At 40.5% G+C, this 13,122-nt stretch overlaps 1 protein-coding gene across 2 annotated transcripts in view; it reads left to right on the top strand.

The window, feature by feature from the left end:
* LOC126175556 (condensin complex subunit 3) overlaps window positions 1-13,122 on the top strand; it is a 186,706-nt gene that overhangs the window by 162,029 nt on the left and 11,555 nt on the right. For both annotated transcript variants that reach the window (XM_049922405.1, XM_049922406.1), the window contains one exon: window positions 6,218-6,316. In XM_049922405.1, coding sequence (XP_049778362.1) covers window positions 6,218-6,316 — 99 coding nt within the window. The remainder of the gene's footprint in view (window positions 1-6,217; window positions 6,317-13,122) is intronic.

Here is a 13,122-nt window from a genome sequence, read left to right as displayed (position 1 = left end):
AAGTAAAAAGACTGGGTGGAATGAGGGCTGTGTAGTGCTGGAATGGGAACAGGAAAGGGGCTGGATGGGTGAGGACAATGTCTAACGAAGGTTGAGGAGGCAAGGATTGTTACAGGAACATAGAATATATTGCAGGGAAAGTTCCCACTTGCGCAATTCAGAAAAGGTGGTGTTGATGAGAAGGATCCATATGGCACAGGCTATGAAGCAGTCATTGAAATAAAGGATGTAATGAATATAAATAATGGTTACAAATTAATAAGGGGACAGCTGTTCTGTTTCACAAGGTAGTATAAGATTCATCTGGGATGGTAGTCAGAAAAACACTGATGCATTTGAAGTGAGATAAATTGTCATCAACAGCATCGTAGCGGATGGTGAACTCTGCATAGGGGTAGACAATGTGTGTGAAGAACTCGAAGAACCCCACAATGATAAGGACAAACCTAATGTGTCCTCCGTGGCTTCATCTAGCTGCTCTTTCAGAAGTAACAGGAATGTAGCTTTCAGTTCTTTTATATGTCGTAAAGTTTTCTGAAATCAGAGAGCATAGGCTAAATTCACCCATTCAGCTTCATCAATGAGGGACTGCTAGTATATTTTCACGTTTTTTTCAGTCATTTGGCAAATACTTTGTTGACATCTTTCCTATTGTCTTCTGCCTCCAAGGGAAGTTTAATTTTACCGTGTCATATTCAACCACATCACATATTTCTTCCAATGTATCACAACGTGCCAATTTGAGTTTCTGTGGTAGTCAGTTGTTCACTAGAGGCTCCCATACTGTCGATATTTTACTTGTTTGGTACATTTCCAGAAGAGGAAGGCCCCTTCGTGTTAAAGTGAAAGAACGATAGGTTGGGGTAGAGGGGTGACAAATAATGGGTTTCTTCAGTTTTTCCTAGAGAGATTTCTGAGGCTTCAACAACCTTCCAAAAGAAGTGCTGATGTTTTCCTTTCTTTGTGACAAATCTGTTTTGAAATTAATGCAAACTAAAGCAAATACAAAGAAGATATGTCCTTAAAAATGACTCAAGTTTATATCTGTTTCTGTACTTGCAAAACTTGACATGTTTGTGGTCATATAAGTTAGCGGGGTTGTAACATGTAGAAGTTCTGCAAATTTTCCAGTAATTTGTATTACTATATTAATTTCTAGTACAACGTCTCACAAATACTCATTAACTATCATTGCAGGTATTTGGCTTCAGCAGGCAGCTTTCAAGACCTAGCTCTTCAGTTTTACAGAGAAAAAGGTGCCATCAATAGCATTGTTCGATCAACATCTGAAGATTTCTGGATTCGTCTGCATTCATTATTTATGCCTGTTCAGGATCAATGTATGTGGAAAGTTTTTGCAGATCAGTATGCCGAATTGTGGAATTGCCAGACTATCAAATAATCTGAGCCATAAGTTACAAAGGTTATTTTTCAATTGTGGTGATGGCTGTCACTGATGCTTATGGCATGTTTATGCTGACCGATGGCGGGAATCATGGAAAGAACAGCAACAAAGTGATATTTTACCACTCTTCATTTTGTTGATAGCTCAAAGAACATAAACTGAATTTTCCATATCATACTTCTTCGCCAGGAAATTCGAATGATGAGCTATTTCTCTACTACCTCATTGTGGAAGATACTTTCTCCTTTACTATCATACTTAACGCAGCCATTTCCTAAAATTGTTGAATTATGCAATATCTAGTTTTCAAATATGTACAGATAAGAAGTGTCAAATGCACTGTCAGGGTGTTAACATCCAAATTTAGTGTGTTTGAGGGGTCAGCCGCATAAAAACAAGGATTGTATTGTAACAATAGTAAAATAATGGCTTGTGTGTGCTGCATAACTTTTTGCTTTTGTGAGGATAAGTTCAGCATCCATTAATTTTTATCAGCATGCTGCTGTGCCAGCAATGCCTAATGGGAGTACCTTGGAGAAGCCATCATCACAGTCGCAGTCTGTTGATTTATAAATCAAGTTGGTTGCTTGCTGCTGTGCTTTTTACGGGTCTGTTCAAAATGGTAGACTAAGGGGGTGCAGGGCAGCAGTGTTGACGTTTCGTATGCATATGCTGAAACTGCCAGGTTGGCAATGTCGTTAGTACATGTATAGAGACAGTAAATGTGCAGATGCATGTGCTCCAACAAAGAGTGCCAATTGAAAGACTTCTTTTGGCTGCCTGTTTTCATTAAATTGCAAGGCTCAAAATAATTTTAAAGGCGCTGTATCTGTGTCTACACATCAGTAATAAAGAAGAGGAAAATATCCACATTAATTTAATATTCTTTCCTCACATCACAAAAATTGTTTTTGTGGTAGAACACAGGAATAAAGGCCTCTAGGTTCACATCCATCTCCTTTGCCCAGCATGAACAGCAGTAGAGTAAAGACTGTTTCACAGATGATTGTCACGTGGTGCAGTGCAGATTTATCAGACCAGCTACTCATTACAGTGCAGAAAAAAAAGAGGGGAGGGTGGATTGATTTATTGTATTTATCACTCTGATTAATTTTCACACACTCTGAATGTATATACTGCTGCAAACTACACCATGATACTTTTTTATTTTTTTGTGTTGATGAGGTTGTTCATTGAAAGGGAAAAAATAAAATTATCCAAACAATTCTAAGATTGACAAGTGCATGTGCATACCACTTTTGATAGCTATAAAGCTGTGTGAACTTCTGAATCTCCTTTTCTTGAGTTCTACTACACAACATTTTCAGAATTTTTGCACCATCATGGCAGTCAATGTTTAAACTTGAATTATAGTCCCATCTGTTCTTCTGTGCAGCTCTTGGAAAATTACTTTCTAATACGCATGTTTCAGTTTACTGCAACAAGGGCTTGCTCAGCTTGTATACTTGCAATTAATTTTCTCAGCTCCTTGCAAAGGACAATTCAGTTTCGAATGAATGAGTTCGAGCATATGATCAGTATTTTACAATCACAGACCAAAAACTTACATTTTTTATGTGACTTAGCAAACTGAAACAATGAAGATAAGGAATTAAAAACAAAATAAAGATTCTACAGTAAATTCGTATCCTTTTTCCCTCATTGTGACCTTCCTCTACATCAGGCTGATCACACCTGCCATTGCATATAGTTTTATTATGTAATTACATACACAAGGGCTTTTCTAAACAAAATGGATGAAGACTACCATCTTTGAACAGTCTTCCAGAGTTCACTACCAGGTGTATCGCACTAACTTTGCCTGGAGTGATCAACACTACATGTCAGCAGACGATAGTGTTTTAACAGTTCCAAAAGTTTTGCTGTCTACAGCTGAGTGTGTGTTTCCTACACACTTGTTTTGCCAGAGAATACATTGTGAATGCTTCACTGCCATTTTGATATAATGGGCACTCTTGTCTTTGCCATTTGCAGATGTGTGAATTCTGAACACTATTGGAATGCCTGGAAGAGAGTTTAAGTGTCACATCGGATTTCTCAGAATTTTATTTCCCCTAAAAAATACATCTTATTCTTAAACAGCTGCAAAGAGTATGTGATTTCTCATCCAAAACCCTCACTTTAGTATGAATAAAAGTCAGCTTTTAAGGTGGTTATTTTAACAACAATGTAAACAAATTGTGGCAGATGTTAGTTGCTGTCCCTCAGAGTGTTATTAGCCAAAAAGGCAGAGAAAATAAACATTAACACAACTTCTGGGTTAAGTAAATATAGTTAGTGTAATTGCTGTTGCTCTTTATCACCTTGTCCAGTAACCTCAACAGATACAACAAACAGGAGAGCTAGTTGATAAGCTTAAATTTTGGTTGGCTTCTGTAAAACTCCCATTCATGAAATTACATTCTTTTTGCAAAGTGATGTCTCTACTGTCGGCTCCTGCAATTCAAGAGCTGAAGAGCCTATTTCCAGCCTTATCAGCTCAAATACATGAGATTTCATGAGCATTGAATGTTATATTAAGATCAGAAGTAACTGGGGAAAGCGTAACGGCATTTGTGTGCTGCTGGGTGGGTTTATAATGATGTGGATAACATTTTTGACATGTACACTGGGAGTTGCTGGCTGTCATGGTGCATGTGCACCAGCACTGCACCAATGGGATACTGGGAGATGTTGGCAGCCAATACTAAAGATGGAGGACTTGGGTGGCTCGTAGAATGAACTTGGCACAGCAGTTTATATTTATCTGATAGTTCAAATCCATTTGTTTTGCAGGACTCAGCTTTTCTCTCTTGTCTCCTCATGGTTTGTTGTGGGTAGAACACCATCTTTTTCAGTGTTTATTCTTGATACTTTATATGATAAAAAAGAAATTATCCAATTTGAAATGTAAACTTGAATTCTTCAAAACGTTGAATAATGTACATGTATTTTGTAAATGTTTCTAAGGAGACTCCTGTTGCTACTTGATCATCAACGTGATTTGCATGTAGAAAAATTTGTTCTGTTATTTGTTGTAAGAATCTCCAGAATAATACGGAAACGCTGGCTATACCCAAAGGGAATATCTATTATTGGTACCTCAGGAGGAGTATTATTTATTACTATTGATTATTGTGAGGATTTTTAAAATTATAACGGAATGTATTGCCTACACCAACGTTGAAAAAGTACTCACTGCCCAGTAATTCTGTTAGAATTTACACCATGTTTAGAGTCATGAATTTGTCGATGTGTAACTGGGTGTTCACTATTGCTTTAAAGATGCTGCGTAAATAGAGAGCATTATTTAGCTTCTTTACAATTACTAGTTATGAGGGCTAGTTGCTGGACATTAGAAAATCCCACCACCCTGACTCGGTACTTAACGTTGGCTTATCATAAAAACAAAATGGTGCCACACAGAACAAACTTAGTTTGCATTCTTTAAGCATTACATGAACTTTCTGTACAGATCCTAGTGTAGACAAGAATATAAGTGTCATTGTGGATACAATCAGTTTACTGGAAAGAAATGGCACTGGAAACCATATTTACTTTGTCTGGAATTGAAAAGCTGAAGAGGGGATACGTTTTCTGCTGCCAGCCTATTTACAACAATGAGGGGCACTGTATGGAGAACCTGTTTGTATTATACTTTTCCCTGGAATAGATCATTTATAAAATCTGTTGGTTGTCATACATGACTAATTGTCATAGAGCTGGGAACAGTGGTTGTGAACTTGGGCAAAAATATGTATCCAAATTTATGAGTGATGAACGCTTCTATGCTGACATGGAATCTAGCTTCTTGCTGTTGAATCTATAGCATTATGAATAGCTTGTTGTTGAGTAGGCTTTGTTCAGGATACAGTGCTGTAATTTGGAACATGCCAAATAATGAGGCAGGCACTTCGCTTGTTCTGGCAAATCACAGAGATGTGACCTCTCTTATTGCATGATGTGCGACAAGCCCCAACAGTGCAAACCATCAGACCTACTACTAGCTTTGGAGAAGAAAAAAAAAGGATGGTAATGCCCACCTGAGCTGCCTTGTCAAAATGACTTACAGGAAAGCCGAATCTCCTGTTTAATGGTTGCATCCGTACAAAAGCCAAATCTCTTGCTTCAAGCAGAACACATGCAGAATGAGATTTTTGCTCTACCACGAAGTTTCATTTCAGCGCACGAAGTTTTATGTCGGTGCACACTCTGCTGCAGAGTGAAAATCTCATTCTGGAAACATTGCCCAGGCTGTGACTAAGCCATGTCTTCGTAATATCCTTTCTTCCAGGAGTGCTTTTGCAAGGTTCGCAGAAGAGCTTCTGTGAAGTTTGGAAGGTACTGGCAAAATTGAAGCTGTGAGGATGGATCGTGAGCCATGCTTGGGTAGCCCAGATGCTAGAGCAGTTGCCCGCACAAGGCAAAGTTCCCCGTGTTCGAGTCTCGGTCTGGCACACATTTTTAATCTGCCAGGAAGTTTCAGAACAAGCATGATTTCGTAATATGATATTACACATAATCTGTAAACTTATAGACACAAAATAAACCAACCTTTGTGGTTATAATTTTATTCCCATTTGCTGTTTTATAGGAAAATTGGTTAAATTAATATTTTCTACCTTACACTTATTAGTGCTACAGAATCAGAAGTTCATATCCATTCATAACTTACCCTTTTCTTGTGCCACATAAATTTTCTATGACTGGAGACATCTGTAGATCCTATCTTGTGACACAACCTTAACTGTTCACCACACGTACCTACATGCCCTCTGTACTGTTAATACAAAGTTTTTTGTTTTGTCATAGCAACAGAAGAAAACCTTGGAATCTAATCTTTCTGATGTCAATGGACAGAAAGTCACTGGAAGAGAAACCAGAGCTAGCAAACTAAAATCATTGGAGACTGTAAGTTAACAACAAATCAACACTTTGCAATATACCTCTTATATATTAAGATCAGGTACTGTCTTTCTTCAAACCATAAAAAATAATTAGATTTATAATGTGTCCTGCTTTCAGTTGTATTAAAATTGACATTCCAGTCTGAATTGAGATATTATGTACAGTAAAGTTAGAGTTCACTGAAGAGCCTACATGGAAATGACAGGTTCAAAATCTTCTACCAAGTCCAAAATTATGTATCAGGATGTCACTTTTTTTAATTGTCAGATTTGAAGAGGTGAATATTTCTCTTCTCATGCCCTGTTCCATGGCATGCTATACTTAAGTCTCATTTCTTGCTGAAACAAAGGAGTCAGTATGTTAGGTGAGTCCATGTATAAGATTGCATAGAGCATTTTCCTTGGGTTTGCAATAGAATCAGTCTCATTATACTTTCAAGGGCATAGCCTGGTATCTGTGAAAATGACAGTATTAGTTTGCTTCAGAATATCCCATAACCATTCATTGCCTTTACTTTATTTTCCAGGAAACAAATGCTATGAGTAGTCAACTTCAGAATAATATTATGAAAAGGATAGTTGCTGCTCACCATATAGTGGAGATACTGGGTCACAGATAGGCATAACAGAAAGAATATCAGAAAGTGAGCTTTTGGCCAAAAAGGCCTTCATCAGAAATAGACCCCCCACACACACACACACACACACACACACACACACACACACACACAGAGAGAGAGAGAGAGAGAGAGAGAGAGAGAGAGAGAGAGAGAGAGAGAGAGAGAGAGACTCGCGCAAATGCGGTTCTCATCACATGCTTGATCACAGTGTCGGGCTGCTGAGGCCAGACTGCGAGCAGCAGCACTTTATGGGAGAGGCAACTGGTTGGTGGGGGTTAGGAGGCGGCTGGAGTGGGGTGGAATAGCAGAGTAGGCATGGGGGACAGTAAAGTGCTGCTTGTGGGAGCATGCAGGGGCGAGGCGAAGAGCGATTAGGGCAGCTAGGTGCAGTCAGAAGGTTAGACAGTGGGCAGCGAGGGGAGGGGGATGTAGCAGAAAAGGTTAGAAGTAAAAACACTGTGGGTGCATTGGTGGAATAGAGGGATGTGTAATATTGGAATGGGAACAGGGAAGGGGCTAGATGGATAAAGACAATGACTAACGAATGGACACACACGTATCATCATCCTGAGCCAACCTATTCACAGCCCATCTAGAGGAAGCCTTGCTAAACACCCAGAATCACAAAGCCCTTATCTGGTTCAGATTCATTGATGACATCTTTGTGATCTGGATTGAGGATGAGGGCACATCTGCTTCACCTGGTCCTACTCAACCCAACAAACCATCTACCTTTATTGACAAATGGTCCATCTCTAAATATACCGAGGGTTTCACTGAGACCTTCACAGTCTGTAATTACCCTCCAAACCTTGTACAAAAACAGATCTCCCATTCCTTATCTCTCCAGTCACCCAGCACCTCCCAAAGTCCCACCATCTGACCACAGAGGAGCATTCCCTTTGTGACTCAGTACCACACAGGACTGGAGCACCTGAATCACATTCTCTGCAAGAGTTTAGACTACCTCTCATTTCCCCTGAAAATAGGAATGTGCTATCCACTATCCCTCCCACCCCTCCCACAGTGGTATTCTGCCACCCACTGAAACTACACAATATTGTTGCCCATCCCTACACAAACCCTGCTGCCAACACCTTGCCTCATGGCTCATATACTTATAATAGATCTAGATGCGAGACTTGTCCCATATATCCTCCCACCACCACCTACTCCATTCCAGTCGCAAGCATCACCTGTCCCATCAAAGGCAAGGCTACCTGTGAAACCAGTCATATGATCTACAAGCTAAGCTGCAACCACTGTGCCGCATTCTACATGGGCATGACAGCCACCTAGCTGTCGGTTTGCATGAATAGTCACTGACAAAAGGTGGCCAAGAAACAGCTGGACCACTCCATTGCTGAGCTTGCTGCCCAACATGACGTTCTTCATTCAGTGACTGCTTGACTGCTTGTGGCATCGAGGCCCCTCCCACCAACACCAGTTTTTCTTATTGCACAGGTGGGAACTCTCCCTGCAATGTATCTACGTTCTTGTAATTCTCCTGACCCTAACCTTCGTTGTTCTTACCCATCTAACTCCTTTCCTGTTCCCATTCCAATATTAAACAGCCCTCTATTCAACCAACATATCCACAGTCTTTTTACTTCTGTCCTTCTCTGCTCCCCTTTCCCCTCCACCCTCCATCTAAACTCCTGACAGCACATAGCTGCCGTACCCTCTCTCCACCTCGTCCCTGAATGCTGCCATTATCAGCAATTTACCGTCCTCCACCCCACCCCTACCCTGCTTATACCTACCACCCAGTTACCTCTCCCATCATGCGCTGCTGCTCACAGTCTGGCCTCAGCAGCCAGAGACTGTGTGTGTGTGTGTGTGTGTGTGTGTGTGTGTGTGTTCCTTATGGAGGCTGTGGTGGCCGAAAGCTCACTTTGACAGTCTGTTTTTTGTGCCTATCTGTGCTTCAGCATCTCCGCTATATGGTGAGTAATAACTATCCTTTTCATTATATTGTTCCAATTCAGAGTAACTTTTTTTTTCTTTTTTCTTTTTTTATTAGAAAGTGTAGCATCCTTCAGTCTGTCCTTTGGAAGAGTACTGACAATTAGTTGTTGGGTGGTTCTTTTTTTAAACAATGTGATTTGTGAATTCATTTCTTACATTAGCTGTTGTGAAAATTACCATGAGCACTAGTGTCCTCTTGATTCCCATTGATTTTGTGACTTGTTTGCTGTGACCACTTGTTTATTAGTCGGCCTAAGGTTAGGCAAGTGGAGCAACCAGTATCAACAGTGCCAGCATCTAGTCTTAGCACACAGTGTTTAGTTTAGCTCAATGCCTTTGTTCTAAACAAGCTTCTGACAAGGAGTGAATATTATTTGTATTTTTTTCTGATTGATTAGTGTTTATTTACATGTAGAGCTTGCATATTTACTTCCTGCAGTAGCTTTTGTGAAAGCCAGATCTCTAGTGGCAAGTAACTATTTACACATCTGTTGCCAGCAGAGAAATTTAAGTCTGTTTTAAGAACTTATGGATATTTGCAATGTTGCGCCATAATGGAAACTATACACAGCAGATTTCAGTGTATGTTTATTCTTCTCCTTTTAAGTCTTGCGTCCACCCCATCTTCAGTAGCACCAGTCAGGTAATTTTCTCATTTGCGGGATCTGTTTGTTCTTTCTCAGTTAGTCAAGATTGTTTTGTTTGTATTTTTTGAAATTTCACACAGTGATTTTACACGTAACAATATGTCTTGTTGTGTGCGGATGCAAAGGTAATTGGCCACTGCCCATAAACAGATGGAAGCTGTGTTGGCCACAGTCAACAGGCTTTTGGCCACTGTTCAAAGCTGCAACATCAGGACACCAAAGATGAGACTTGTGATTCCTTTGATGCTGTTGGAATTCTCTGGTGACCCATTCACCACTTTGATTTCAGATACGAATTTCTAATCAGTCTGTCTTCAGTCAAGAATGAGTGGCAGACTTAGTGGGTTCGCATCTCTCTGGGTGGAACGGTGAAAGTGGGAACTGGCTGCACAACTGACCCCTTACACCTTAGCAACAGGTACGAGGTTCTACCCAGTGTTGTTAACAGTTCTGAGCCAGTGTGAGATGCCTCTTCTTTTGGTCCAGTGGTCTATTTATCTTATCCAATTTGTAAAAGTGCAGAAGGCGAGTTTGCTAATCATTGGGAGCCCCAACATTAGGTGTGTAATGGAGCGCCTCATGGAAATAGCAAGCAGATCAGGAAAGAATGCCAGTGTGCACTCAGTATGTTTGCTGGGGTTATTGTCCTAGATGTGGAGGAGGCTCTGCTGGTGGCGGTCAAGTGCATTGGGTGCAACTGGCTGCAAATCATGGCTCATGTCAGCACAAATGATGCCTACTGCTTGGATTGCGGGGCCATCCTCAGTTCCTACAGATGGATGGCTTATTTGGTGAAGACAGCAAGCAGAGCACGTGGATGTAGGCTAAGCTCACTATTTGTAGCATAATACCCAGGGCCGAACTTAGTTCTTCTACTCTGCTCCAAACGAGAGGACCAAGTCAGAGGCTCAGACAATTTGGTGAATGTATTGCATGAGAATTTCTCAACCTCCGTTATCAGGTGAAGAGTTGTAGTGCTCCCCGTAATAGGTCAGGCATGCACTACATGCAGGAAGAGGCTACTGGTGTAGCAGAGTGTGTGTGGCATACACGTTCTGGTTTCTTAGGTTAGAAGAATCCCCCCTCGAGATAAGAGATGAATTGCCCGCTAAAATCGAATATACCTCTGCCGAATTATTCCCAGAGAATGCTCATCCCCATAGATCAGAAATAGAAAAGAGTGATATGATTTAGCAAACTGCAGGAGCATCCATGGTAAGGTCCCAGAATTTGTATCTTTCATTGAATGGTATATTGCCCAGATAGTATCAGTAGCAGAAAGTTGGTTGAAACCAGAAGTGAATAGCAACAAAATCGTAAATCCAAAATGGAAATTTATTATAAGTGTAGGTTAATCACCATTGGTGATGACACATTTATTGCAGTAAAGAATTTGATTATTATCGTGAGGTTGATTGATTGATTTTATCGGGGAAGTAAGCCCACTGCTGCCCGCACCGGAACAGGTTTTATTTTGCGGTATCGTTTCCTGTGTCTCTAGTAAAGCCAACCAAGCCCTTCAACAGTGCAAGGAGATCCTTAACCAGTGCTTTGCTAAACACAATTTCTTCAGGTCTGGTTGATCTGAATATTGTGTTTCATTTAATCTCCAATACCACACATTCAAAGGTCAAATGTAATGCGGTTTCCTCACCCACAACACACGTCCAACATTTGGGGTCTTCTTCTATTATCCCCATTGTATGTTGGTGCTTTTTGAAATTCCCATGGCCTGTCAATAGTCCAGCTATGAGTTTCATTGCTCTCCTGTTCAAGCCCAGGATTGAGAAACTTCTCTTAGAACATGGCTTTGCCATGTTTTTGCTTTTGGACCTTAGCCCAATATTCTGCATGCTGTCTCCTTGTCTAGCCTCATAGTTTTATTTTGATCATCGTCTTGGTGATTGTCGGACACAGGTTCTGGTCCAATAAATGGTGTCACCCCTAACTTGGCCAACCTATCAGCTTGCGCATTGCCACTAATCCCTGAGTGACCAGGGACCCACAATAGGTTTACCCTAATGCTTTCCCCTAGCTCAACAAGGACTTTGTGGCATTCTGACACAATCTTTGATCTTGTTGCAGAGGCTGCTTGACTGTCTGAATAAATGAAAATGCTATGACCTCTGTAGAACCTCGCAAATTCTCCTCCACACACACCCTGATAGCAGATATTTCTGCTTGAAACACAGTGGCCATCTTCCCTAGAGAGACTGCACTCTCCAGCCTGGGCTGCAACCCGTATACACCGGCCCCAAAACCTTGGCCCATTTTCGAACCGTCAGTGAACCAGACTATGTCGAAATTCATTCTTGCAGAGCTCTCTACTTCCAATTACTACATTCAAAGACTTGTTGTTATATGCGGCCGGCATTTCCCCAACCAAACCTATGTCTACCTCACTCAGTATTTTAGTGGCTTACTAGCCATGTTACAAACCCACTACATAAACAGAGCTTCATCATAGATTCAAGAGAAATTGAAACCTAGCTGATAGAAAAAAGCTGAATGAAAGGAAAATGAGTATAAAGAGAGCAATGAGATAAACGTTCAATGACTCTGAAAGTAAAATTTTGTCAACCTTTCTGACTACAAACCTTAAGTAACACGTTTTGGTCTCAGTAAAATCAGTGTGCGCTTCAAAATCGTCTATTCAGTCACTCTGTTAATGACATTCAAGCAGAAAATTATAGAGAGAAAGTGGAACACTAAATTCGGTCTTCTGAAATTGTTTCAGTGTGGAAAATCGTTGTATGGTCTCTCCTTCCAGTCATCACACATACTTTGAAATGGCAGATATTCAGATAAACAATCATGGAATAGAAAAACCATTACAATCACTTTGTAGTGGCAAGTCGTCAGGACCCAGATGAGATACCCTTAAGATTCTACAGAGATTATGCAAAAGAACTTGCTACCCTTCTAGCAGCAGTTTATCGTATATCTTTGGAGGAGCAAAGGGTACCTAGTGACTGAAAAAAGCTCAGGTTGTACCAGTTTTCAAGGAGGATTGTAGGACAGATGTATATAATTATAGGCCTTATATCATTGACATTAATCTGCTATAGAATTATGGAATGCATTTTACGTTCATTTATTATGACGTTTTTGGAGAACAAAAATCTCCTACATAAAAATAAACAAGGACTCCATAAACATAGATCTTACAAAACTCAGCTCACTCTGTTCCTCTGTGGGATCCTGAGTGCCATAGACATCTGTGCTGAGATTGATGCCATGTTCCTCAACTTCAGGAAGGCGTTTGATACTATTTCGCTCTGCTGTTTAGTTAAAAGAATATGAGCCTACCGAGTATTGGACCTCATTTGCCACTGGATTCTAGACTTCATTGTAGACGGGGCTCAATACTTTTAATGGAACAAAATCAACTGATGTCAAGGTAATTTCAGGTGTACCCTTAGGAAGTTTGTAAGGAGCATTACTGTAAAGAATGTGCATAAATAATCAATTAGAAAGTGTCAGAAGCTCTTAAAGACTGTTCACAGATGGTGCCTGTCTACAAGAAGGTAACAATGCCAGAAGACAGTAACGATTTGCAGATGGACTTACAAGAG

The sequence above is a fragment of the Schistocerca cancellata genome, chromosome 3, assembly GCF_023864275.1.
Source record: "Schistocerca cancellata isolate TAMUIC-IGC-003103 chromosome 3, iqSchCanc2.1, whole genome shotgun sequence".
NCBI classification, from domain to species: domain Eukaryota; kingdom Metazoa; phylum Arthropoda; class Insecta; order Orthoptera; family Acrididae; genus Schistocerca; species Schistocerca cancellata.
This window is presented reverse-complemented; position numbering and strand designations above follow the sequence as displayed.